Source organism: Gambusia affinis, linkage group LG08 (assembly GCF_019740435.1).
Source record: "Gambusia affinis linkage group LG08, SWU_Gaff_1.0, whole genome shotgun sequence".
NCBI lineage: Eukaryota > Metazoa > Chordata > Actinopteri > Cyprinodontiformes > Poeciliidae > Gambusia > Gambusia affinis.
This window is the reverse complement of record NC_057875.1, coordinates 5,758,812-5,784,308: the sequence shown is the minus strand read 5'-3', so window position 1 is coordinate 5,784,308 and position 25,497 is coordinate 5,758,812. Positions and strand designations below refer to the sequence as shown.

General features: G+C 39.4%; 2 protein-coding genes and 1 long non-coding RNA gene across 4 annotated transcripts in view; 1 reads left to right on the top strand and 2 right to left on the bottom strand.

Annotated features, from left to right (window-relative positions):
• Positions 1-1,979, top strand: part of LOC122836224 (homeobox protein aristaless-like 4) — a 31,191-nt gene extending 29,212 nt beyond the window's left edge. Inside the window, exon 4 of the mRNA XM_044126023.1 lies at positions 1,659-1,979. Coding sequence (XP_043981958.1) covers positions 1,659-1,979 — 321 coding nt within the window. The remainder of the gene's footprint in view (positions 1-1,658) is intronic.
• On the bottom strand, positions 266-15,466 carry LOC122836227. The gene is made up of 3 exons (XR_006371429.1): positions 15,359-15,466; positions 14,866-14,949; positions 266-2,036 (listed from the first exon to the last, which is right to left on the bottom strand). It is a non-coding gene; the product is annotated as an uncharacterized LOC122836227 (long non-coding RNA).
• An 8,250-nt stretch (positions 15,467-23,716) lies between these two features.
• tspan18b (tetraspanin 18b) overlaps positions 23,717-25,497 on the bottom strand; it is a 66,860-nt gene continuing 65,079 nt past the window's right edge. For both annotated transcript variants that reach the window (XM_044126021.1, XM_044126022.1), the window contains exon 9: positions 23,717-25,323. In XM_044126021.1, the coding sequence (XP_043981956.1) occupies positions 25,276-25,323 (48 nt within the window). In that variant the 3' untranslated portion in view covers positions 23,717-25,275. The remainder of the gene's footprint in view (positions 25,324-25,497) is intronic.

Sequence of the window (25,497 nt, the reverse complement as noted above, 5' to 3'; positions counted from 1 at the left end):
ATATAGCGTCTCTCTCTTTACTGAAGCAGTTTGCCCACGTTTAAATCCTGACCATACTTCTGCATATTTATGTAAATAACAGGTAGAGCAAATAGCTTTGTATTTAAAAAGACCAAAACTGTCGTCCTTATGCATCTAAATATGCTGTTTGTTGAAAACGTGAAGAAAAAGTGGAAAAAAGCAGCAAGCTTCCCAAACTCAGGTCAATAAACAATCCTCTAAAAAATAAAGGAGGAAGGTTGTTTATAGGGTTTTGGCAAGTGAGGACAGTGGAAACCAAGGATTTTATTATTTCACAGGTCAAATTAGCTGAATGCAATCAGTTCATTTTAAACATTGATATTATTTAAAGCTCGCATAGTGTATTTTCAAAAAATATATACATAATCTGACAATCTTCAAGAGATGAATCCTGCATCAACAAAATTATTTAGAAAAGCCATTCTGACATTATTTGTCAGGTCCAGTGTTATTCTTAAACATTTGAAGAATAAAATATGATTAATGTTAAAACAAACCTCTTTCTCTTTGATCATAACCTTTTCTGCTGTGTTTGTGGCTTAATTAAAGCTGACTGCCAACCAAATCATTTCCATCTCCTGGACTTTTCTGCCATTTGCTTCTGCAGGTATTTAGTGCAACCCGCTTTGTGAATCCAGAACAGAAAAGAGAAAGTAATGGACCCCAAACTGTTCTCACTTTTAATCTATCTGGACTGGCAAAGATTTGGGAAACTGCCAGCCATGCCAGCTTCACCTTAATGAAAGATTTTTTTCTAGGAATTGTTGTGTGGTTAGTAGCAAAAGTTTATTAGTCAGTTTTTACCCTAGAGACTTAATTTATTTATATATTTCAATCCTAATTCATGCCAGCCATGTTAGTCCACTTTAATCGAACTCCAGTTCTCTTGTCTATAGAGTCCGTTTTGTTTGGGGAAGTGTAAATGAGCAATCGAACTTTGATGCAAACCAAGAAAGCTAAGTCTGGTGGTGCACGTGAAGGTCTTGGCTTGTTTTCATGTGTGGATAAAAGTGGACCCGAGGCCACTCCAAAAGCAGAGAGCGACTACAGCGCAGGGCATTCTGGGTAAATACAAAAAAAAAAAAACAAAAGCAAGACTCCATCGCACTCGAGAGCAATCTCATGGTCATGGCCTTTTAAGACAAAAAAGAAATCCTACAACCGCTAAAATCTGACGCTACTCCATTTTTGTTTACATTTTGTGAAGAATGAAGTTGTCGTTTCCTTCAGTGGAACTGGTGCAGCGCCCCCACAGTTTTTTCAATTAGTTTGGATCGTAAAGCTGAAAATATAACAAATGTTGCAATTTTGGTTCCCAATCAAACCGAGTCTACCAGACTATTAGGAGGGAAAACGCCCTCAAAGTCCAGTTTCCTGAATCACGGTTGAAGCTGAAATACCAGAACTGAATTCAGTGGGTGACTGAAGCTGTAAAAACCCAGCTGTGTTGACCAGCCTGAATACTAAAAGTTAAAAGTTTGGCTCTCTAAATGAGTTTAGGGTCTGGTTCTGCTACCACAATGAGGATAAAAAAGCCAAGCAACAAATCAGATGAAACAAGTTTGTGCCACCCCATGTTTGTTGTCTGAATTTATAGCCAGTAAAACCAGGTCATAATCCCAGCCCTTTCCCTCCAGATCCAGAACCCTTCGTGGATCGGGAGCAGCAGTGCAGCCTCCCCGGTGCCAGGCTGCGTGGTGCCATGCGACTCCGTCCCGTCCTGCATGGCGCCTCACCCTCACGCTCCCGGAGGCGTCTCCGACTTCCTGGGCGTGCCCAGTCCAGGGAGCAGCCACATGGGACAGACACACATGGGCAGCCTGTTTGGGGGCGCCGGGATCAGCGGGGGAATCAACGGCTATGACCTCAACGTTGATCCCGATCGCAAGTCGTCCAGCATAGCTGCGCTGCGGATGAAGGCCAAGGAACACAGCGCGGCCATCTCCTGGGCGACATGATGGGGCCCACCCCAGTCCCCGCGATGGCCTCATCTCCGGAGCCGCCGTCAGTGAGCACTGAGGAGGAGGAGAGGGCTTTTCCTGAGAGCACTAATGATAATACAAGTCAGATGAAGAGGGGGAGACAGAGGAGATAAGAGGGGCCAGAACAGCAGCTAAAGCAAGTCAGATAACTGTGACAGGGAATATTCTGCATCTAGACAGAAATATAGCTGTTATTCACATTCCTGATAAAGATGCATAAAGTGCCTTAAAATAACAACATTTCTCACTGTAGTGTCGCAATCTCACACTGAAGACCCAACATTTCATTTAGGTAAATGTTAAGAAACAAGCTTTAACCAAATTCATCAATTCCTTTTAAAGCAGCAGTATTGCGTAAAATCAACTTTTTCGAGCTTTACGTCTTGTTATAATGTTATTCCCTCATCAGAAACATACCTGGAGGGTTGACTTGATTTTTCCAGGCATGTTTGAGAAATCCTTTAATCTCCATGGCAACCATTCAGGTGTACAAAAAGTCTGGGTGGACTAAGCTCCGCCCACTAGAACATAGCTCCTCCTTTGAGCTGCAGTTTCAGAGCTTCCACCTCACAGAGAAACCCTCCCCCACTCAGCTCCTTCCGACTAGCCAGCAGCAATTAGCAAACACCTGGTGGAACTGAGCATCTGCTGAGCTCATTGTAGGAGCTACTTCTCAGTGAAACGCTGATAAAAACGTTGTTATAGGGTTAATAGAGGAGCCATGTTGTGATAACTTCTTGAAGACAGAGTTTCAGAAAGAGCTGGAGCTTTTTAAAGAGACAGACGCCCAATTACAAGGTGTTAAATTACAAGGTAAAATTTCCTTTCGATCACTTTTTATATATACAGCATTTTTCTAACAACTGAAGCTAACATTGTTACTTGATTGTGTGCCCCTTTAAAGTGTGTGAAAATCATGTTTTAGTTTTATGTTATGTTACTCCAGTGGCAGCCATTTGAAGTTGCCTAACCGCTTGCTCTCACAAAGCGCCAACCATTTACACAAAGCTTGAGCACTCAGCCATCTCTCCTCAGATCCTCCAGACTAGCAGCAGCAGCAATCAACAAACAGCCGGTCGAAGTCTGCTGAGCTCATCATAGGAGCTACTTCTCAGACCAAAGCTTCTAAGAAGTGCTGTAAATGGCATAATGGAGTAGCATTGTGATGGGAAGAGTAGGAGCTTTTTTAAAGAGACAGAGGCCCAATTTTACATACATTATTTTTTACAACAACTCAAAGAAACATAGTTTATTGATTGTGCTATATACTGTAATTTCCGGACTATAGAGCGCACCTGATTATAAGCCGCACCCCCTACATTTTTAAAGGAAACACATTTTGTTTCCTTTAAACACCGGTGTATAAGCCGCATGTGCCTACATTGAAACATGAGATATTTACAAAGAAAGACAGTACACAGAAAGTGTTTTTAAAGTTTTAATAATATGCCGTAGCTTTTCTTTCTGAACAGCAGCAATATAGCAAAACAACACTAACAGGGCTGGTTTAAATAACATACGGTTAAAAGTCACGGAGAGCCGTCATCCTCTTCCTCCTGTGCACTGAAACCATGGAAGTCTTCTTCCTCAGTGTCTGTTTCCTTCTTTATCGGCCAGCTCGATTGCTTTTAACTTGAAAGCTGCATCATATGCATTTCTTCTTGCATTCTCCATGATGAGGGTCTGTTCAAGCTAATTTTATTCATGCACAAAGCACGATGTTACATTAGTCTTCCTCTACAGATATATTCCAGCTGTCTCACGCTTACCTTTTCTGCTCCAGCGCCCCCTACTGGCCGTTAGAAAAAATTCATAAATAAGCCGCATCGTTGTATGAGCCGCAGGGTTGAAAGCGTGAGACAAAAGTCGCGGCTTATAGTCTGGAAATTACGGTAGTTGCCTGGAAAATACATAACCCATTAAAATACATGTAATAGAACTACTACTGGGATTCTGACTGTAGATGACGGTAGATGATGAAATCACTGCAGGTAGATTTGGTGTAAAACAAAGAATGAACATGAGAAAATAAGTGTCTCATGTTTATTATTAAGTGCGGCATAGGATCTGTGATGCTGTGTATTTCTGTTCAAGTATGACAGACTCTTTGCAATTTGATACAGTCCACCAGAAAACTCCAACTGGGTCATGACTGGACCTTTTAACAAGACAATGATCCATAACCAGAGGTCAGTTCACATAGAACTGGTTCACCAGACAGAGTCAAACACCTAATATGAGCAAAATCATAAAGGAAAACTTTAGAGTGAGTTAAAGAAAATCTTATGCTCCAACCTTGTGAATGTAAATAGAAGAATAAATACGTTTTTTCCTAACATGGATTAATGTCTTTAAGTTAAAGACTGGATTTTTCAATGTGAGATTCTGCTACCGCAGTGAAAATGAATTCATTTTAAGACTTAAGTACGTCTTAACAGGAGCACAAAATTCCCTGATCTCTCAGTTTTACTTCCTTCAAACCTGCTGCACTCATAATGGATGCCTCTTCAGACTCTCTCCTCAGACTTCATAAGCCTGTTTAAGTGTGTTTCTAAACAAAACTGTCATTTTGTAAGCTGCCTGAGAACAAGTCCACTCACTGTGAGCATTCCCAGACGCACACACTGGGTGGACAGTTTACATCCTGTCACTTTCCATTGCAAACTACAATTATGACAGAAAACAATCATTTAGCCCAAGCCTGTTGCTGGGAGTTCATCTGCCTGCAGAGAAGGGCAAAGGTTTAGCGCAGTGAGGTGAAGCTAATCAAACTAGAAACAGAAACGGTGCGTCAATCGAGTCTGGCTTCGTAGGCTGGCAGTAATTTCAAACCAAGCTGTCATTTCCCCTCCCAGGGTCGCCTCCACGGGGCTCAGGCCTCCAGTTTCAGGAAACAGAGAGCCTGCTGGCAGACACTCTGCAGCAACCGTCAGCACCAGCCTGCCATGCCAGCTTCAATCAGCAACCAACAGGAAGAGACAAACTTAATTAGCGTCAGCTGCCGTTGTCCCACCCTGTAAACACCAGGCTAAGTGACAGCCTGCAGGCCTGCAAACGTTCCTAAATGCTCAATTTATCATTAAATGTTGGTTCTTCAGAGCCTGCCACCGTGGCGCTCCTGAACAGTTTCCTGTAACGCTGGGATGCCCAGATCGATAGCGTGGACCGGTTTGTGTTGTCATGCCAACAGAGGTCATAAGCGGAGCTGGGCTCCAGGAAAAACCTGATGGCAGGATGAGAGTTTTAAATTATCTCTCTTTATGACATGAGCTGAGCCACATTCACACTGCAAAAACAAGAAATCTGACAAAGTATTTTTTGACTCGTTTCTAGTGTAAATATCGTACTACATTTGAAATAAGACAAAACTAACTTACATACAACTTTTCAACACGACATAGGAGAAGAAATAGTTTAATGTTTGGGTTTCTGTTTCTAAAGAAACAGCCAAAGCGCTTAAAAAAAAAAAAAAAAAGACAGCTGTATCGATACAGATGCTACTCTTAGATATACGTTTTTGCAGACGTTAATTAAAGTCCAGCAATTATCTTATTTGCTGGTTTTAGGCAATAAGTAAATATTTTTTGATGTCTGGAAAATGATCCATTTCAAAATTCTCTAGATGGTATCATCACAGATCTGCAGGCACTGCCCGTTACATAGCAACCCCAGCAAAGCCTACCTCGTTACCTAGCAACCAAAGCTGTGCTCCAAATCACCTTTAAGACTCAAAAATATTGATAAAATAAGTACTAGTTGAATTAGCAGGTTTTTTAAAAGAAATATTAAGGAATTACTGACTTAAAACATTCTCTTATGTCTGTCTGAAAATGTTATTTTATGTTAGTTGTGTCTTATTTCAATTGTATTAAAATATTTGCACAAAAACTAGACAAAAATACTTAGTAAGACTTGATGTTTTTGCAGTGTACAAACGTCAATGTATTGTATGAGGATTTCATCTAACCAACATAAAATTGTGCATGTATGAAGGAAAATATTGCAAATAAAGTGTAGCATGCAGTCTGCAAAACCAGCTTTAGTTCAAATTAGTCTTCTTTTGTCTCCCATTAATGTCTGTAGTGTTTGACATGCAGCCAAAATGAATCCATGACACCAATTAATTTTTTATTTGTAATTTTGACGTTTTCCTCAGTGCTCCTCTCCACTGCCGCTCCATCTATGTTGATACTACTGAATTAATGCAATGAAATTCAAGTTAATGACGCCATATTGTTTGAATGTGAACAGTATAAATAATATTGTTCGTTTATTTGTTCATGTGTTTTTGCTTCTCTTTCGAATATTGGACATCCAGTTCTAAACCAATGAAGTATAACAGGAATAATGCTAAATGTGCCACGTTGTTTTTGTTATTCTGAAAAATGCTTTGTTTTCTGTGGTTTTAAGCAGCTTTTTCTTGTATATTAATCATAAAGTTTTACTTTTGATGGCTTTCATTATGCAATAAGTTATTGCACTTACTGTGCTTTTTTAAAAAAAAGTGTTGCTGGGTCAGTTCTCTCCAACCTCAAGTCAAAGGTTGAGCAGCTTTTTGTCCCAGTTTTAAGCCCGTCCATAGTATCCAAAACAGGATCAGAGTGCAGTCCTCATGGTGCAGGACTTTGTACAGAATTAATACTTTGTTTTTCTGTCAATGTTGGTTTGGAATTTTGAAATAAATTGTGCTTTAAAGAATCAAAGATTGAAGAATTTATTTTTTAAAGGTTTTTTTTTCTACACTAAGTAGATCAGTCCAAGTTCTGTCAAAGCTGGAAAAAATTAATTGTTTCAGTAAACGTCGCCTTAATCTCTGAAACATCAAAAGATAACATGGGGTTGTTGATTCAAAAATAAACTGGAATATTTATTCAGAAAAATTTATCTAACCTGAAATTGAGAACAAATTTAGTCCAAGAGTTTACATTTTGAACGTGGCTTTAAGGACAAGAGGGAACTATTGCTAAACAAATAAACTACGTCAACCAAAATAACAATAAAATAAACAATAATGTTGTTTATTTTATAATATTTTTAAATGTTAATTTTTATAAAATTTAAAAAATAAGAAAAACAATAAATATAATTTTCATGTGCTAGTTTGTACGATAGCATAATGGGGCCATTGTAAGAACATTTATTAAAATTCCAAGAATAAATTAATAATATTCGGGGCCTGCCATGCAAAGCAATGGCAGGAACCTATTACTCTACACCCAATAAGGTGTCTCTTTATTCTTTAGTTCTTCATCCGTGACCGTGAATACAGGTCAAACGGTGGGATGGACCCCTACAAAAGTGGTATCAAAACGTGCTGCTTGATCCCGGCATTGGAGCTATTACTTCTGGTGGGATTCTGAGTTAATATGGCGGAACAAAAAGCAAAAAAAGACCCCCATAAAACCAACTCCATTAGTGTGTATTGCCAATATGGCTCTTCTGAGCAGCAGCTACTATAATGAGCTCAAGTTTCAGCAGCTGCTTGCTAATTGCTGCTGGCTAGTCTGGAGGAGCTAAGTCCACCCAGGCGTTTTGCACAGTTGAATGGTTGCCATGGAGATTAAAGGCAACCCTCCAGGTTTGTTTCAATGAGGGAAAAACATTATAAGATGATGGAAAGATAAAAAAAAATTTATTTTACAGAATATTTGATCTGTAAGGCAGCAATCATACCAACCCTGTTTAGTCTGCTTTAATCCAACTCCAGTCTGTCTGTCTAGTCAAAGTTCAGTTTGTTTGCGGAGGTTTGAATTCGTAAACAAGCAAACAAATTGAACTTTGGTCCTTCTACAAACCTCAGCCTGGGTTTGGTTGAGGTGCAGTCTGGTACGTTTGAATGCGTATGTGAATGGACCGGAGACCGCTCCAAAACCAGGAAGTGGTCTACAGAGCAGGGCATTCTGGGTAAGAACAACTAAAACATTGTTATGCACCCGTTACCGTTAATTAGGGTGACCAAACGTCCATATTTGGTCACCATAGAAGGACCAAAGTTCAGTTTGTTGGCTTGTTTACGAATTCAAACCTCCGCAAACAAACTGAACTTTGACTAGACAGACAGACTGGAGTTGGATTAAAGCAGACTAAACAGGGTTGGCAACAAGTCAGCCCACTCCTGCCCAGCGCCTCTCACAAGGGGCAACTCCAGGGTGGGGCCTCATGTAGGGGCCAGCAGAACCACTGTTTCCATCATCAGGATCTTTGGGCTGCACTTGGTCTGGTTCCTCACCTTGGACCCGTCTGCACTGGGGGGCCCAACCAGAGGCATGAAGCCCCCACAGCAAGACTCCTAGGATCACTGGGACACTCAAACCCCCCCACCACGATAAGGTGGCAGCCCATGGGGGGGGTGTATGTGGGTGTGTGTGTGTGTGTGTGCGTGTGTGTGTGTATTTGTGTGTAAATATGAAGTAACCTGTTAATTATGTAAGAAAGAGAGAAAATGAGAGAGAGAGGAAGAAAGTTGTTTTTTAAGATGAGGAAACAGATTCTGACCTTTGGTCCAGTTGAGGTGAAATGAATCTTTTTAGGTTTTTTAAAGATTTTTAGGCTCTAATAAAGTTTTTTAGGCCGTTATTTAACAGGTTGAACAGGAAGTTGGGAGGAGAGAGAAGGAAACGACATGCAGCTGATTCCCCAGGACTGGGAATTGAACCAGGTTGACAAACAAAACCTAGAAGTAACGTCCTAATCAAAACATCATTTACAGTTTTACCATAAATCTGGTTAACAAAATAACTGAATTAGGCATTTCTTAGCCCCTTTTCCTTCTCTTTTATACAAGCAGACAACACATAAGGTCAACAACACAAAAGCTTTATATTTATTACAAAGTATCAATTTAAGAATCAATTTCTGATTAAATTCTCTGTTTTCATGCTTTCATAGATTCTTCTTCTTTTTACCTTTTCTACAGTTTTTCATGTTAAATTGCACTTTTTTGTTAAGTTTCTTATATTAACAGAAAGATCACAGTAACTGTTATTTTTGATAAAAATGTTTTTTCTTATAACAAACAAACCAGATAAAACAAGTTTGAGCTTCTTCATGGTCCAGAGTATTAAATTATGATTAGATTAAACTCTAATCTTCAATTAACATCCTGGAACCTGAAGAAATCCAAACCTGTTAAATCAGCTTTTAATGTTTGGTATAAAAAACATAAACAGGATTTATCAAATAAAAACAGGAGAATGAACTGAACTTGTGTTGATCCTTGCTGGTCATGTTGACACTCAAAGATTTTCACACTACAGTCACATTCACACACATGCAGGTCAGGGGGCAACTTGGCACTAAGTGCCCCGCCCTGGGGCAGGTCAACATGTGGCTGAGGAAGCTGGAATCGAACTTGCAACCTTCTGGTCACCAGATGACCACTCTACCCGCTGAGCCACAGTCGCACTAAAACAGCCACTCCATGATCCTTTTTATAATCTTTTTAAAATACAGATTTAAACAGTTTAATGAGCTACAATTCAGTGCAATTTAATATAAAAAGTGAGTAGAAAAGGTCAACTAAAGGTCAAACCATAACAGCACAAGTACAGTGAAAATAAACAGAAATCATTATTATTATTAAATTAAAACATTTTAACTCTTAAATCAATACGTTGCTATAAAAATTGAGCCGAGTGTTGAGCAGCTCTGAGCCGTCGGCCACTAACCCAGCGGAGGGAAAAGGGCTAAAGAACGACTGATTCAGTTAATCTGACCAGTTAATCTGACCAGTTAATCTGACCAGTTTAACAATAAAACTGGACTTTATGGTTTGGAGTTTCTTAAATTCTTTTGTGGCGATTTACAGCGTCCAACTGACCTGACCGACATGTTTTAGGAGATGTGGGGGGAAACCGGAGCACCCGGAGAAAACCCACGCAAACACGGGGAGAACATGCAAACTCCACACAGATGGTCTCTGTGAAGGCACAGCGCTACCCGCTGCACCACCGTGCTGCCCACCATTTTTCCAATTGGGTTGGGAAGGGATCTATTTTCTAGTTTGTCAACGGGGGAACCTTTTTAAATTTTTTATTTGACGGAGCGTGGCATGGCGCCCCGTTCATGGAGGCTAGAACCTCCACACGTTCGATTCCAGTCCTCGGTTCGACTCCTGCACGTCTTTCTCCTCCTCTAAATATCACAATCAAGAACTTCAGACTTGTTCTTGATTCTCTTCACTGTTTTGTTTCTTTTTCGGTTTCTTCCACCGCAAAGTGTTTTGGACCTTTTTCCAAAATGAAATTTTGGATTTTTTCTTTTCACGGTCCGCCAGGATTTGGGCCAACAAATCCCGGAGGATTTGTTGGTCTCTTTCTCCAGAGATCTTGGTCTCTCCTGAGGATTCAGGATCTGAGGAACAACCTGATAAAGGTTTTCCTGAGATTTCCTCCTCTGGAGAAACCTCTGGACTGGAGATTTTAACCGAGTCATTTTGGTTCTGATAATTTTGCTCCTCTGGAGAAACTGTGAGGTGTTTCTGGTGGAAATCTTCTTCCTGAGCTCTCTGACTGTCGGCCAGCAGTAAATTATCTCTTGATGTTTCCAGGTCACTTTTCAGACAACTGATCTCTTCCTGATATTGTTCTGCTTGTTGTTTTAATGCAGTAATTTCGGTTTCGTACCGACAGTTCAGATCCTGGTACAAACCGTTTACCTCTTCCAGCTCAGCCTGGATGCTCCTTTCCTTCTCCTGCAGGAATTTGATCGTTGTTGCCGTGTTTTCCTGGAGGATGGCATATTCAGCTCTCAGGTTGTCCAGACTCACTTTGTCCTCCTCTGTTTTCTCCATGTGAGCTTTTCTCTCCTCCTTTAACTGTTGCTGGTATTTTTCAACTTCCTGTTGTAAATTCCTGATCTCTGTTTCAAACCTAGATATTAGCTCCTGGTGTGAAACCTGAACCTGATCCAGTTCGTGGATCATCTGCTGCTCTCTGTTTTGCCAGATTGTTGTTTCTTCTGTCATGTTTTGGAGGAGCTCCTCCTTCTCAGCTCTCAGTTTGTCCAGACTCATCTTGTCCTCCTCTCTTTTCTTCAGGTGAACTTTTCTCTCGTCTTTTATCTGCTGCTGAAGTTTTGTGAGTTGTTGCAGTGCAGAAAGTTTTCGCTCCTGGATAATCTTCTCTTTCTGTTCTGTGTTTGAACGAGCGATTTCCTCCTGCTTTATCTTCATCTCGTATGTCTCAACCTGCTGTTGTATTTCCATGATGTTTCTTTCAAACCGACATTTTAGCTCCTCGTATGAACCATGAACCTGATCTAGTTCGTGGAGCATCTGCTTCTCCCTCTTTTGGCTCATTGTTATTTCTCTGGATGTTTTCTGGGAGAGCTCCTCCTTCTCAGCTATCAGGTCTTTGATGAGCTGCAGATTCTCCTTCTCTCTTTCCATGTTGGCGTCTTTCTCCTGTTTCAGTTCCTCCTGATATCTTTCAGTGTCTTCCTTTAGCATAGAAACGTCTCTTTCATATTTACCGTTCAGTTCATCATATGAACGTTTGAACTGAATCATTTCTTCTTGCAGATGTTGCTCGCTGGCTTGCAGGAACTCGATCTTCTGGGACATTTCCTGAAACATTTGGTCTTTTTCAGATCTCAGGTTCTCCAGCAGTTGTTGTTCCTCATGAAGCCTTGCTTCATGAATCTTTTCTCTCTCAGCCTCCTGTCTCAGCAGAGCATCATCGGCTTCATTCTTGGAGCTCAGCTCCTCGAAGGAAGTCTGGAGTTGGTCCAGTTGTTCTTGGAGCGCCGCACTTTTCTTCCTCTCAGCCTGAATTTCAGCTACAAAAGCTTCCCGGCTGAGGAGGTGGGCCACCTTCAACTCCTCAAAGTCTTGTTGTAAGGACTTCTTCTTCATGTGTTTCACATCATTGTGAACCTTGGAAGCAGTGACCGCAGCGTTAAGAACTGCTGGGTCACTGAACTTCTCTACTCTCTCTAGTTCCCTCTTTGCCTCTTTGGCCTGGTTGATGAAACTTTCTTTCAGATCTTTCTGTTTCTTTAACTGGAGTTTTGTCTCTTCCAGCTTGGCCTCCAGGTGGGACAGTTTTTGGTTGTCATCAAACCTTCCTGCTCTCTCCATTTCCAGGAGGTAGTTAAGTCTCTGGATTTCCCCGTGGAAGACAGTCGGGTGTGCAGGAGGGAACCTGCCTGGGGGGTTTTGCTGGCCTCCCCGTCTCCAGTGGGATCCCATCGATCCACTGTGGAATCTCGATGAATGATGAGACATTTTCTTCTAATTCAATCACTACAATCGTTGATCGGTAAACTTCTCTAAAGGGCTTTGCGAACGTCTGAACTGGTCAGTGAAATTGCAAGCAATGAAAAATATGCAGAATTGTGTTGCATACAATTCTGCAGTTGATGACATCACAGACTGTGACAATGACATCACAGAGTCTTCATTTGCTGGTGGTGTGACATCATTCCACCACCAAATATCTCACTCTTTATTCTTGTTTACATTCAAAATAGTCCAGGATTCTCTTGTTTTTATCCCAGATATCAGGGCATCAAACTAATTTCCATTTGGGCCAAATTAAAACCCTGAATATTCATAAACCGACAAGGTAAAAAGCTCCACCAGGATCCAACTCCTCTTAGAACTACCGGAGGTTCAAACTCCTGTCATTCATCTTTAGCTTACGGAAAAAGCATCAAGCCGCCAAATAAACAAAAGCAAACTGACCAATAAGATTTAAGCTTCGGCGTGCCCTTTGACCCCCACAGACTCAGGCGATGCGCTTCATTACAAGATGTTTTGAGACATAAGATCTTTCTTTTTCTCCACTATTGTAAAGAGGATCCGATAATAAAAATTTCAGAAATATTTCTTTTCTTTTTTTACTTCAAGGTAAATCTTAAGTTAGACAGAGTGGGTGCAGCCTGCAGGCGCTGCTGCCCTCCGATAAAATCCTGCAGGCGTCTGCGCAGTTCTGAACTTTAACCACAGAAAAGAGTTTTCTGCATAAAGCAATTTATTTTAAAAAAATTTTGTAATTTGCTTTTTAAAAAATCTAAATATAAACAAATGTAATTAATTCAATGTAAAAACATTAAATTAAATAATTTCGATGGCAGTGCTCCCTAATGACGATGGCCATTTTTAGAACTTGCTCCGTGGGCGACTGACAAGATCCCCTCGGGCGACAGGGGGCCCGCGGGCCCTGTGTTGGTGACCCCTGCGCTAGCATTAGCCTGTTAGCTTAAATAAGCTATTAGCCATATTTCTGACTTACTAGCCATGTTTAGTTTACTGATAGGAGTAAGTAAAGTACAGACAACATGCTAGTGATGCCCCACGTGCTACTGACAGCATTCATGCCAACATTAGCATTTTGGCTATTTTTAGGCGATACACTTACTTTATCATACTGAATGGTGCAAATCCATGTTAGTGAAGATGCTTGTGACTTTCCACACACTATTGGCAGGCCCCGTTTAAATTTCTTCAGAAATTTTCTAGTTCAAGAATAAAATTGAAATGTTAAGTTTTTATTCTTGCAGTACTACAATTTTATGCTTGTATGACTTTATTCTTGTAATATTTTGCCTTTGTTTTTGGAATTTTATAACTATTTTTGTAATTTCATATATTTTTTTTATTTTCTTAGCATCATCCTGAATGTGTCAGAATTTTATTGTGTGACTTCAACATCTTAAAAAACATCACAAATATTTACTATATAGGTTTATGGGAAAGTAAAAATTAACATGTAAAAAAAAAAAAAAAAAATTCAAGTTCAGGGTTACTTTTTGCTAATAAAAAATAAAGCATGCGCCATTGTCTACTTTAGCAACTCTGTTCAACCGTGTTACAGATGCTGACCTCTTCCTCTGTTCTGATCAAAAGAAGGCAATGCTTATTAAAGAGACTCCCCCCAAAACCTTGTAACTTTTCTATTTCACAGCTAAATGATAAATGAGCGCCCAGGATAAGAAAGAAGAGCAAACTACTGTGCCCTGAGAAGAACTTGTTAAAGCTGACGGGCCACGCTGCTCCAACCAGGCTCCATTGGCAACCCTATAATATAGGGCCGCTCGGTTAAAAGACCATGAAGACCATTAGGGTACTTCAAAGTTCACCCCTCTGCATTAGGGCCAGACTGATATAGCAAAGAGGGGAAATATCCGATTCCTCATTTACTGCCTTATTTTCCCATCAGTTGACCCGTCAGTCAGTCTGAGCTGCTCGTTAAGGGGCATCGTTAGCAAGACCTGAGCTGTAAATCTGCCCTGATATCAGCTTTCAGCAGAAACTTCTTCTAGGTCATATTTTTGGGGCTTGCACTCCAGATTCCAGTGTTAAATGATCCCTCAGAGGAATGCTGGTACTTGCACTGTAAATCAGATTCCTAATTCTAATGAAAAGACTCCTAAAACATTAAAGGACTGGAGGCGAAGTGAAGTGGCATAAATGAATTGACACTGGCCTTGATGAAACCAACCGGCTCCTCATTCAAACATTCCCCAGTGACGTGAGCTCATAAATCAAAAATCCATCTGACACGGTGCTGCTGTCCAGTGAGACGTCCAAGGAGGAGCGTCCTCCTGTTGCGGTCGTGGACAAAACACCACAGCCCTTCTGTTTGGCTACATGCAGAGGACTGGGTGGCTGAAGATGAAGGCGCACATAGATCTTTGCTCAGTCAAAATGTTCCTCATTACAGGGCTAGACTGCCAGAAAACAATTCATATTTAGCACTTGCTTTTGACATGCATAAGAAATCAATCACACAGAACAAGAATGATGACCGATCCTTGTAGGCCTACAGTACCGTGCCTTAGAAAAGCCTTCCCTGCACTTTGTTTGGATTTTATGCCTTTAAGTAACACTAATGACCGTCTTATTTACAGATTTACTCACCTTGCCTAAACCTTTTGCGTTTCTCTCTGATAAATGGTTTCCTGTCTGTCACTCCAGAAGAACGGCCATGTCTCGGCAAGATGGCTGTTGAAAGAACATAAGTTGGCTGTTGTTGTTATTATTTATTTCATGGTGATTTATGCAGACATGCCGGTTAAACTGTAAACAAAGTAAAACCTAAATTTGCGGTACTGTATAATATTTAAAAAAAAAACCACAAACTTAAAAAACAAAATTAAATATTTAAGGTAAACAATGAGCATATTATCACTAATTATGCTTAATTTAACCAACAAATAATTACACACTTTCCTCTTTGAACACTTTACAGTATAATGAACACCATTCGGCATAAACTCACTCGAGTTAGCATTGTGCTAATAAGCTGCTAACCACTAGCATTTTCATGGGCTTAAAACTACTTTGCCAAAACCGGCATATAAAATAACAAAACATAAATCCCAATAGCTTACTACACTCAATATACACTCACCAAGTTGGGCAATAATCAAAACCGCAAGAAATACGTAGTTTTAAGGTTAATTAAGCGCTGACGGTGACATAAACCACTTCTGGCTCGCAATAAATCTACTTCCGGTCCGCCGTCAAGTCACTTAAACTAAAGTAAATAAACTGTAGAGCCCCCTAGTGGAATGGCAGGAGTGAATCCAACAGTTGCAGTTGTGCCATGCTCTATTTTCAGATAATTGCTTAAAAAGTTCCCACCTTACCGATTTTTATTTGTAACAAAAACATTTATCATGTATCATTTTCCTTCATTTCACATTCTTCCCCTGTTTGGCGTTGAAACTTCAGATGAAATCTTAAGAAAACATCTTTAAATTTGGAGTTGTGATGCAATTTTTGATGGTGAGTTTCATCCCAAAGTCGTGAAGTTTGTTCAGTTTGTGTTTTTAACCCTTCCAGAGAAACTTTTCGGCCCTCCTCTTTGACAATATGCTTCCAATTATGAATCCCGTGAAAATGCTAAGGCACGCTTGTGATTTATTGCTCATTGAAGTCCAGTCTTGCTCAGTGCAGTCGCACATGAAGGCCTCCTGCGGCAGAGCACAAAGGTCAGACATGCACTACAGTTGACCTCCAGTGGATGACGGTGCACCATGCCTCTCTGGAAGAGACTGACAGGCAGAGACGACGGCGCAAGTCCAAACTGTAGGAGCTATTTACCCATTTTCAGTTAAATCTTAGAATTTAGATTATCTAGTTTATTTGTGTTTTTATTTGTTTATTTTGTAGTTGATTTATAATTAGAATTTTTGTTTAATTTGTTATTTAGAATAGGTTCTTTGGTTAACAATTCACTTAATTAATTTCTGTTTGGGACGTGGGTGTGTCACGGTCTAAATAGGTAGATCATTAGGCACGTGGGTGGTCATATGGTTTTTTACCAGTCAATCAATCAGTCAGTCAGTCAGTTAGTCAGTGTTGGTACCAGTCAGTCCCAGTTATGTCAGTCTCAGTCAATCAGTGAGAGAACAGGTACAGGAATCAGAACAGGAGAACTAGTAGGATCCTGTGAAGCCTGTAACTTGTTTTTATCTGGAAAATAAACTAACAGAGGAACTGCATTTCCACTGTTTCCATCCCTTTTTTGGACTGCGTAAGCCAGAACCCACGGTGCACTATATTGACTGTTTGAGTTTAATTTTGATCACTTTTGAGTTTTGAATTTTTTATTTTTTTTTTTTGAGCTTGAGTTTTGGACAAATAGTCAATACACAAACCTTAACATAAGTAAAGTTTCAGCGCAAAGAGCGACTACGCCGTGGGTCAGCCTCCAACTGGGAAACTGCATCACAGATTGAAAAGAAGAGAAACAAAGTGACTCAAAAATCATTGGGCTCATCCCTGACTTTTTACACAACTCATCTTTATTGTGACCAAAGATTACTTTGTGGTCTTTTCACATGGGACAGCCTCAGCTATTTAGTGACGTTCATTAGCTATACTCAAGTCCTGGGGACTGAAAACACATGCTCAACAAGTGAGTCACCAGGCACAAGAGAGCTTCTCAGACAGCAGAGCTGCTCGGCCTGAGAAACGGCTCGTCTCTGCAGACCAGTTTTGTGTTCAGCTCACTTCCTGTTTCACTTGAGACCACCACGTTCTGAGTCACAGAAATTGTCTGGTTGGGTCAAAAACCGCTGGATCTGGGGAACTTAGTCCTCACGGGACATTTTACGATGTTCTACACCACAACAAGATGCCATTTAAAGCCAATTGCCGCATTATATTGGTTAAAGTTTTTCCTACATAGGTATTGACAATTTGGCAACAATTTGCATAGTATGTATTCTTGTGTTGGTCAACAGAATCAGAAACTGCTGTTGTTGAGGAGATGAGATGCACAAATACTAAGATAGATGCACCGTGTTGCTATGGTGACTCAGAACCAAACGCTGTAAAGTAAAACTGGAGATGAGCTCAATGATTTGCTCCAGAAAGACCCAGCGCGCTAACAGTGACCTCATACTTTCTTCAGCAGGTCAAGGTAAGTCTGGGGCCTTAAAAAACATGTTCATTACGTTTCTTACATAAAACCACTCTTAAAAAACTTTATTTTAGTCTGGTCATTTAGCTTCTTTCAGAGAGAGCTGTTTTAGGGCCTCTTGTCTCTTTAAACCCAAATATGTCAACAACAAAACCTTTGTCATTTCCAGCAGTCATTGTACAGCGCATACAGCAACCAGCTGACCAAATGTCCTTCGGGTTGCTAGGTGACGGGCTTTTCTCAGCTGGGGTTGCTAGGTAATGGTGCAGTTCTCCTCGGGAGGATTTTGAAACGGCTCATTTTCCAGACACAAAAAAACATTAATTTATTGCCAAAAACAGCTGAGTAGTTTTTTTTTAGAGCTTAAGTTGATTTTAAAATCAGTTGAGACCCAAATAGAAGTAATAAAAATGTGTAAAGAGTGAATTTTGTGTAATAATTCCCATTTAAATGCAGAATTGGAAAGGAAACAGGATTACAAAAGGACTGGATACATACATGTCTGAACACTTACGAGCAAATTCAGTCATTTGACGTAGCAGAACGTCAAATGACGCATCGCCTCTGGTGCTATTACGGCACCAGAGGCGATGGCAGGTTGACAAGGAGAGATGGGATATGAAAGGAACAATGTCTGAATGGAGAGCAAATATCCACGGTCTCCTGTTAAAAGCTGTAATACCTGCAATTATGGCATGTTCTGATCCAACTTAGTTTATTCACTGCAGTATTCATATTCTGATTGGATTTAAAACCACACAGATGTTTTCTGGAATGAGTGACTCAGACTTTCTTGCAATGCTTTAAGAAGGTCTTCATCTGGTTCTTTAGGGGTTTTTAGTTTTTCTATGAATGTCAGTGTCAGTTTCAGTCAGTTTATGAATTTCTGCTTTACTATTTACCATTTGTTTATTTTAGCAGATAAATCGGACCTATACAAGAAGCAGGGTATGAATGAGGCTGCATTCACACTGCAGCCCGAACTGAGCCAATCCCGATTTTTTGCCAAATCTGATTTTTTTTGTCGTGGTCGTTCACATTTCCAAATATGTGCGACCTGTATGTGATCTCCAGTGTAAACTGCAGACAACCTGAAAGTGTCCCGCATGCGCAGTAGAGGGCGCAATAACGTCACAGAGAGCGTAGATGCTAACGTTGGAACATAGCTTGTGATTTTAAAGTTATCTAATCGGAGCCAGCATATTAACAACTTAATGGGTGGGATGAACTCTGACCTGGACGTTCAGATCCAGGTCACATAAAGATCAGATACGTATCGGACATCCAACCGGTCTGGGTCCCATTCGAAAAAAATCTGACTTGTGTTGTTCAGACTGTCATGAAAAGATCCGGTACAGGTCACATTAAGAGAAAAATGTCAGAATCGGCTCACTTCGGGCTGCAGTGTGAACACAGCCTTATTTACAGCATGTGGAAATCTTTTTGGGCTTATTTTAGATTCTCGTCTGTTCGTAACTCTTAGTTTTGCTGTAGCAGATGTAAATCTGACTCTACAGAGAGCTTCTCTGTGCGCTACGGCTCCCAACCGGACCTAACACCTTTCATGCTGGAAAAACATAACACAAAGGAGAAGCCTAGGTTTTATGTTAGACGGAGGGTTATTAAAAGCAGGAAAAAGAACTCACTCTGATTCCCCTGGGAGGCTGACCACTCATAAATCATTAAGCAATGAAAGTCTCCTCTCCAAACAGAGGCCTAAAACAAACTCAACACGGAACCCCCACGAGTCTCACATCTTCGCCATCCATCACTACTCCTTCCTTTTTTCCTGGTAGGAATTTTTATGAGGTAAGAAACCCTAGTTCAACTGCAAGAAAATGCAAAACAGTAAAAAAAAAAAACAACTTTGATCACAAAAAAGAACAACTTTGCTTGCGTTAAATATGTTCTCAATAAATAAAAATAAAAACTTTGGTGCATCCTAAAAGACAACAATAACAAACCAGATCAGTCATAACATGCCGGGCTTGTTCATCTTTTGCTATTTATTCTTCTGTCAATGTCTGTCAGTTTAAAGATAATCTACAAAGTTTTCAACTGCAACAGTTACTGTGACATAAATAATGAAATACTTGCTGAAAGGAGTATTACAATAAACTGTCAAATTAATTCAACTGTTCAAAGAAAATGGCCGTCATTTGTTTTCCTAACAGTTATTGAGTAAAAGTAACGTTTGACAGGCTTATTATTTTGGTCAGGTTGATATTTACCAGACTTTGAATTACAGATGTTTTGTGTTTTTGGAGGGGTTTTTTCTTATCCAGTCATTTTATGATGTAACTGTCAAATTCAGTCCACAAGGGTGTGTTTGCATAATGATTTGATTTCAACACCAGATATGAGAGACCGTGTGGAAGCCTGTCCTTACAGGGCAACGATTCATCAGGTAAGAAAACGTATTTTACTTTGTTTTTAAAAATATATATATTTTCATGTGTTTAGCATTAGTGCAAAACATCTGATGATGTGAAATCTGTAGCAACTCTTTCCAGACAATCCCACTGCTGCCAACTCCGGAATGTTGCTACATGACGTCACCGTCTAATTTGCATATTTAGTCATGTGATCAAGGCTACGGTAGGAGAGAGGAATATCAACGTTAGAGTGAGAAAGTTCAGAAACAGTTTTATAAGTGAAATAATCTACCAGTTTTCATCATTAAGGAGTTATTGACTTAAAGCAAGCTTCTGTTTCTTTCTGAAAAGTTACTTTGTCTTATTTCAAGTGTTTTAATATTTGTACTAAAAATTAGACAAATACTTGCTAAGACTTTGTGTTTTTGCAGTGTACAGCGCTGGCAATTTCAGGTAAGTTTCATAGCTTTGAACTGGCGCATATGTCATGGAGGAAATTGTTTCTCAGCAGACCCTCTGTATGAAACAAGTACTGTACAACAAGATATTAAGTGCTAATATGGACATCACATTAACAATGCTGGTCAGAACTGGAGCAGAAATTACAACGCTGACAGAGTTTTTAACAAGAGACCATTCACCTCTGGGAAATTATGGGCAGACTGGAATAATGGCAGAGCACTTTTAATTCCTTGCAGTGGCTGTCTGTCATGTCACTGAACAATTAACCAAATAATCTTCACCGAACTCAACTTTGAGAGGAATTCACCAAATGTAGCATCATCTCCTTCCTTCCAATATTCTTCTGCATTACTGATTGATCTCGTTCTTTTACTTCAGACCATTTTAGTAAAATTACTTCATTACAATTTTGAAACAAACTACCTACTCACAAAAGGAAAATATATGCTATTTGCTTCTTGCAGGGTTTTACAGAGAATCCTGCCTTTGTGGTTTAAAGGCAACGTTTCTATATTAACAACACATCTTTTAAAAAGACTGTAATGATGGAAACTTTTCTACTTTGTACTGCTTAGATAAATGTCCGATTTCCGGTAAAATATCTCTTCCTGTTGCACGTTGACACTAAACCCAGATTAAGACTGAAGACTGGGATGCTACTGCCCTCTTGTGGAAGTTAAATGAAACACATCTTCCATTTAAATGTAATTGCTACTATATTGGGTGGCAAAATGCAAGAAGTACAATGCAGTTTATTCAAAATGCACACACAAAAGTAATACAAAAAAAAGGCAGAATAAAGTTTCTTTAATTTGAGAACAGTAGTACCTTTGTGAGGTGATTTCTCATGAACCTTTGGCTGCATCCTCAGTAGAGCAGCAGCTCAGCCAACACCTCCGTTTATTGCCGTTTCTCCGTTGGTGTGTGTGTACACAGCACCAGAAACAAAGCTGCTCGGCTCCTTCTTGTTCAGAGTTACTCTAATGAGCTCCAGTATATGGTAATGAGGCAGGAAAAACTAAAAAAGTCAGCTGCCACATTGTTCACTTCACTTTGACCGCAACAAGGATCCACAGCAGAACGGAGGAGAGTTTCTGGAAAGGCTTGTTAAGAAAATTGTGATCACATGTTTTGCTGTGTTGACTTTTCTCGCACTTTCTTTCTCCCGTCACGGGGCTGATCAAAAGGCCCGAACACAAATGTGTTCATGTAATACAGGATAAATTAGATGCAATAATAGTTCACTGCATAACCTTTTATAGAGTATCATTGAAACAAATTAAGTCGGAACCCTGAATAATGTTTTCTGGGATTTGAGCAGCCAAAAAAAATACAAACAAAAAAAAAGAGTAACACCTCATGTGAACTGGCATTTATATGCAAATTAATAGTTTTCCTTTTGCTTGGATGAAAAACAAAATCCTAACAACGAATGAACATCTCTTGTGCAGCACTTAAGTTTGCTGATGTATGTTTATCATTCTTTCCAGTTTGGCCCAGTTGTGGAAAATACAAACTCAAGCTGAATCAATTTCAGATTTTGTGAGGCATTCATAATCTAAAAAATAAGTGAGAATGTTTTCCAAACAAAGAGAGGAAGCAGAACTTAGTAACTCGCTTCATCTTGCTTGGATATTTTTGTTCAAAGACTAAATTTAAGTTCAAAATGTTTCATTCCAACAATCATTTTGTGGCTGTTGGTGCTATTTAGATCGCAGGCAGAAATTAATTCAAATCTACAACCTGGCATGTCAAACTCATCTTCATTTTGGGTCATATCAAAAATCTGTATGTTGTTAAAGGGCCAGTTGTCAGAATGTATCGATAAAACCCATTAAATCCATAAAATATCAATAAACAGCTGTTTGCTTCAGCATTTAATAAATGTTTCTTAAAATAAAATAATATAGAACGTCTTTCCATCCAGGATTTTTTTATTTTATTTTTAACATTTGCATATTTAATAAATTAAAACCAAAATATTTAATGTATTTAATTGTGACTAAGAAAGTAGTGAATGTTCAGGTCAAATAAAATGGATCCATGATTTTTAAATCAAATTGATTTTTAAATCATGAATCCTTCCTTCCTTCCTGCTGAAGGAAAAACTTCTCCACATCGTGATGCTGCATTTCTATATTCACTGGGAAAATGATGTGATGATGATGCAAAGTGTTGGTTTTTCACCACAAAAGACAAAAAGTGACATTTTGGTCTCTGCTGCGCCCCCTAGAAGTTTAGCTGCGAACTACACATTTGACTCCTTCCAGCATTAGTTCTCTTCTTGCTTTCCTCTCCACTGACTCCAGATTTGTGCATAACTGACGTCCATCCTCCTAAATGGAAACACTTACAATAATGAACATATTTGTTTTTCACAGGGGTCGATAAAATAAGATGGATAAAAACACCTCAGATGGGCAGCAAAGCAACATATTTAATAAGCAAATTGAAGATGCACTGAAAAAAAAAAAAAAAAAAAAACGACTGAAGTGCATCACATTCATCTGAGACAGGACGTTTTAAAGCAACAGCTATTTCAAAAATATCAAAATTATATCACTATGATTTCACTTTGCAGCATCTACAGTTAGTGTTAGTCAAAATAAAGCCAAAATATTTGCAAAATATCAAAAGCGACCTTTTAAAATACATGTCAAACACAAAGTCTAGGGGCCAAATCTGGGCCAGCATTGCTTTTTATGTGACCAAATCGCAAATATTGCAATTTATGGCAAAAAAATTAAAAAAACAAACAAATCCATCCAGAATGGATTGATTGATGTGAAAAACTTAAATATGGTTTAATTTTAAGAACTTATCAAATGCAGAGACGGTTCTCACCATTTCCTTATCAGGTTTATCAAAACTTTATAGGAAAATTGGCCCTTTAAGAAGATTTGTGAAATTCTGTAATAAATTAATGCTTGCAGAATCTAAAAGTCTTTGCTACTATTCCATATTGTTCTGAATTTGCTCTATTGGTTTAATTTCCACAGGGTTGTTGAAATTGCTTCTTCATTTTGTTGCCGTTATCTTCCCGCTTTTCTCACACAAAGAAAAGGAGCGAATCAAACCACTAAGACAATCAAAGTTAAATTGATTTTGTTACAACGAACCCAAGAGCAAATTGAGCACAGTGCTGGGATTTTTCTATTATTGGCCCATTAACAAACATCACGGCCCATCATTTGTGTTTCAGTCCCTCAGATGTCACGAGTGTCTGAGAGAGGAATTACTTGATGAGGAAAATGGGCAAATCATCCATGCAGGGAAAAATAATATAACTGTCATGTTTGAAAAATGTCTCCTTCACTCCACACTGGCGTGAAAATAGATTTTACTATTAAGTTTGAGAGAAAAAAAAAAATCATTTTTATCTTTTTGTATTAATGATGGATAAAACATCTAAGCTGAAGAGGCAATAAATTAATAATTTTCTTAAAATGAGGTCGGTTACCTGTGGGATCGTGCAAACTGAACAAGAAACAGACAAAACCAGTCATTTAAAATGCCTTTTATGTCACAGACTTTTCAACAATCTAATACAAATTCATACACATACATGTCACCACCTAAAAGCACATTTCTAATGCAAATAACAGTCACCATACAAACAGAAAAAAAGAGTTGTTGGCTTGGGAGGGGTTACGGAGAAAATCACATGCTCACAAACATCCAGCACACACACACACACACACACACAGTCAATATGACCCTTTGCAACTACGTCACTTTATGGCGCCATGACGGACGTCGGAAGTGAGGGACGGGAGTCTTGAACAGAGCGACTGAAATTGTTTTCGCCAGTTTATTTATGATTTCTACTTAGCATGGAGCTAATTTGTCTGAATGTAACACCTGGTTGAGGCTCATAGACGGCGATATTTACAAGAGTTGGAAGCAGCTAGCTCAGAAACCGACCCATACCTTCTCCCTCCTGACGTGTTGATAAAATTACCACTTCGTCTGAATTCACACCACATGATTTAAGTCACTATGTCTTAAACAGCGTTTCTCCTTTACACCGGAGCAGCCTTAAAAACGTACAAAAGACGAGATGCTAACCAGTTTTTTCCATACATGCTAGGCTACATGACGGCGCGGCACTGTTTCCATGGTTACTAATGGTTAGACCGTACCTTCTCCAGGTATCTTTCTAATCACATTTACTCAAAGCATATTAACGTTCTTACTTTGTAAAATTGTTCGCTGCAAATCCACGGTTACACCGACGAGGGCTGCCAGTTATGATTAACAGCTGCTGCCGAATCTTTCCTCATTAAAAGTTCTAAAATAAAATGGCAAGTTTGGTTTCTATCCTTCTCTGTTTGTGCCGCCGACCGCGCAGCAACCCATGACCATTTTTAAATTGAAATCAATTAAATAAAAGCGATACATTAGATTACAGGCAACTGTTTTTAGACTGGCTTTAAAGGAGCACATTGGTTGTTTTGACGTCCGTCATGGCGGAGTGGGCGGAGTTCTGGAGAGCGTGACGTCACGTGGAAAGGGTCAATAATAATGAGCCGACATGATACAGTAACTGAGAGGTGGCAGTAAAAAAGGGCATGTGGAGGAAGGAGGCTGCTTACAGTACACAGTAAGAAAACGGGGACAGGTTGCCATTCAGAGTGTACATGAAACAGTTTTTACAGTTGAGCCAACATAACTCTATATAAATATTCTTCATCCAAAAGTCAGTGCAGTGCCTTCTGCTCAGGCTTAACACCCAGTCTGTGCTAGACCTGGTCCACTAATTACTGCTTCCACTTTACGCACAACATTTTTTATTTTTTTATCTTTGATTTTCAAACTTTCTCAGTGGTTTCCGTGTCTGGTTTTCTTTTTTTTTTTTTTTTTTTAAATCACCCAGTACCTCAAAAGTCCAGCTGTGAAGTACAAGAGTTTGCCTTTTTTCTTCTTCTTCTTCTTGATTTTAAAACCAATTGGACAATAAAAAAAAAAGGAGATCCACAAATTTACAAATGTCCGTTTTGTTGTTTTCTCCTGAATTCCCTTTTTGTTCAAGAAAAAAAGTGATTTGCAAATGAAGCACTTCTACTGGATTCCCCGGAAGAGACACATGGCAAAGACCATGGCGAAGAGCTGGAGGAAAAACAGAGCAAACAGTCACAAGATGCAATTATTTCAACCAAATTAACCCAGATTAATTCAATTTATCAGTAATTAAATCTCCATATTCCTTCTGGAACATATTTGTAGAGGTTTATTTGTCTTTGGTCTTCACTGCTGCTTGAACAGAAAAATGATTTTTGTCCA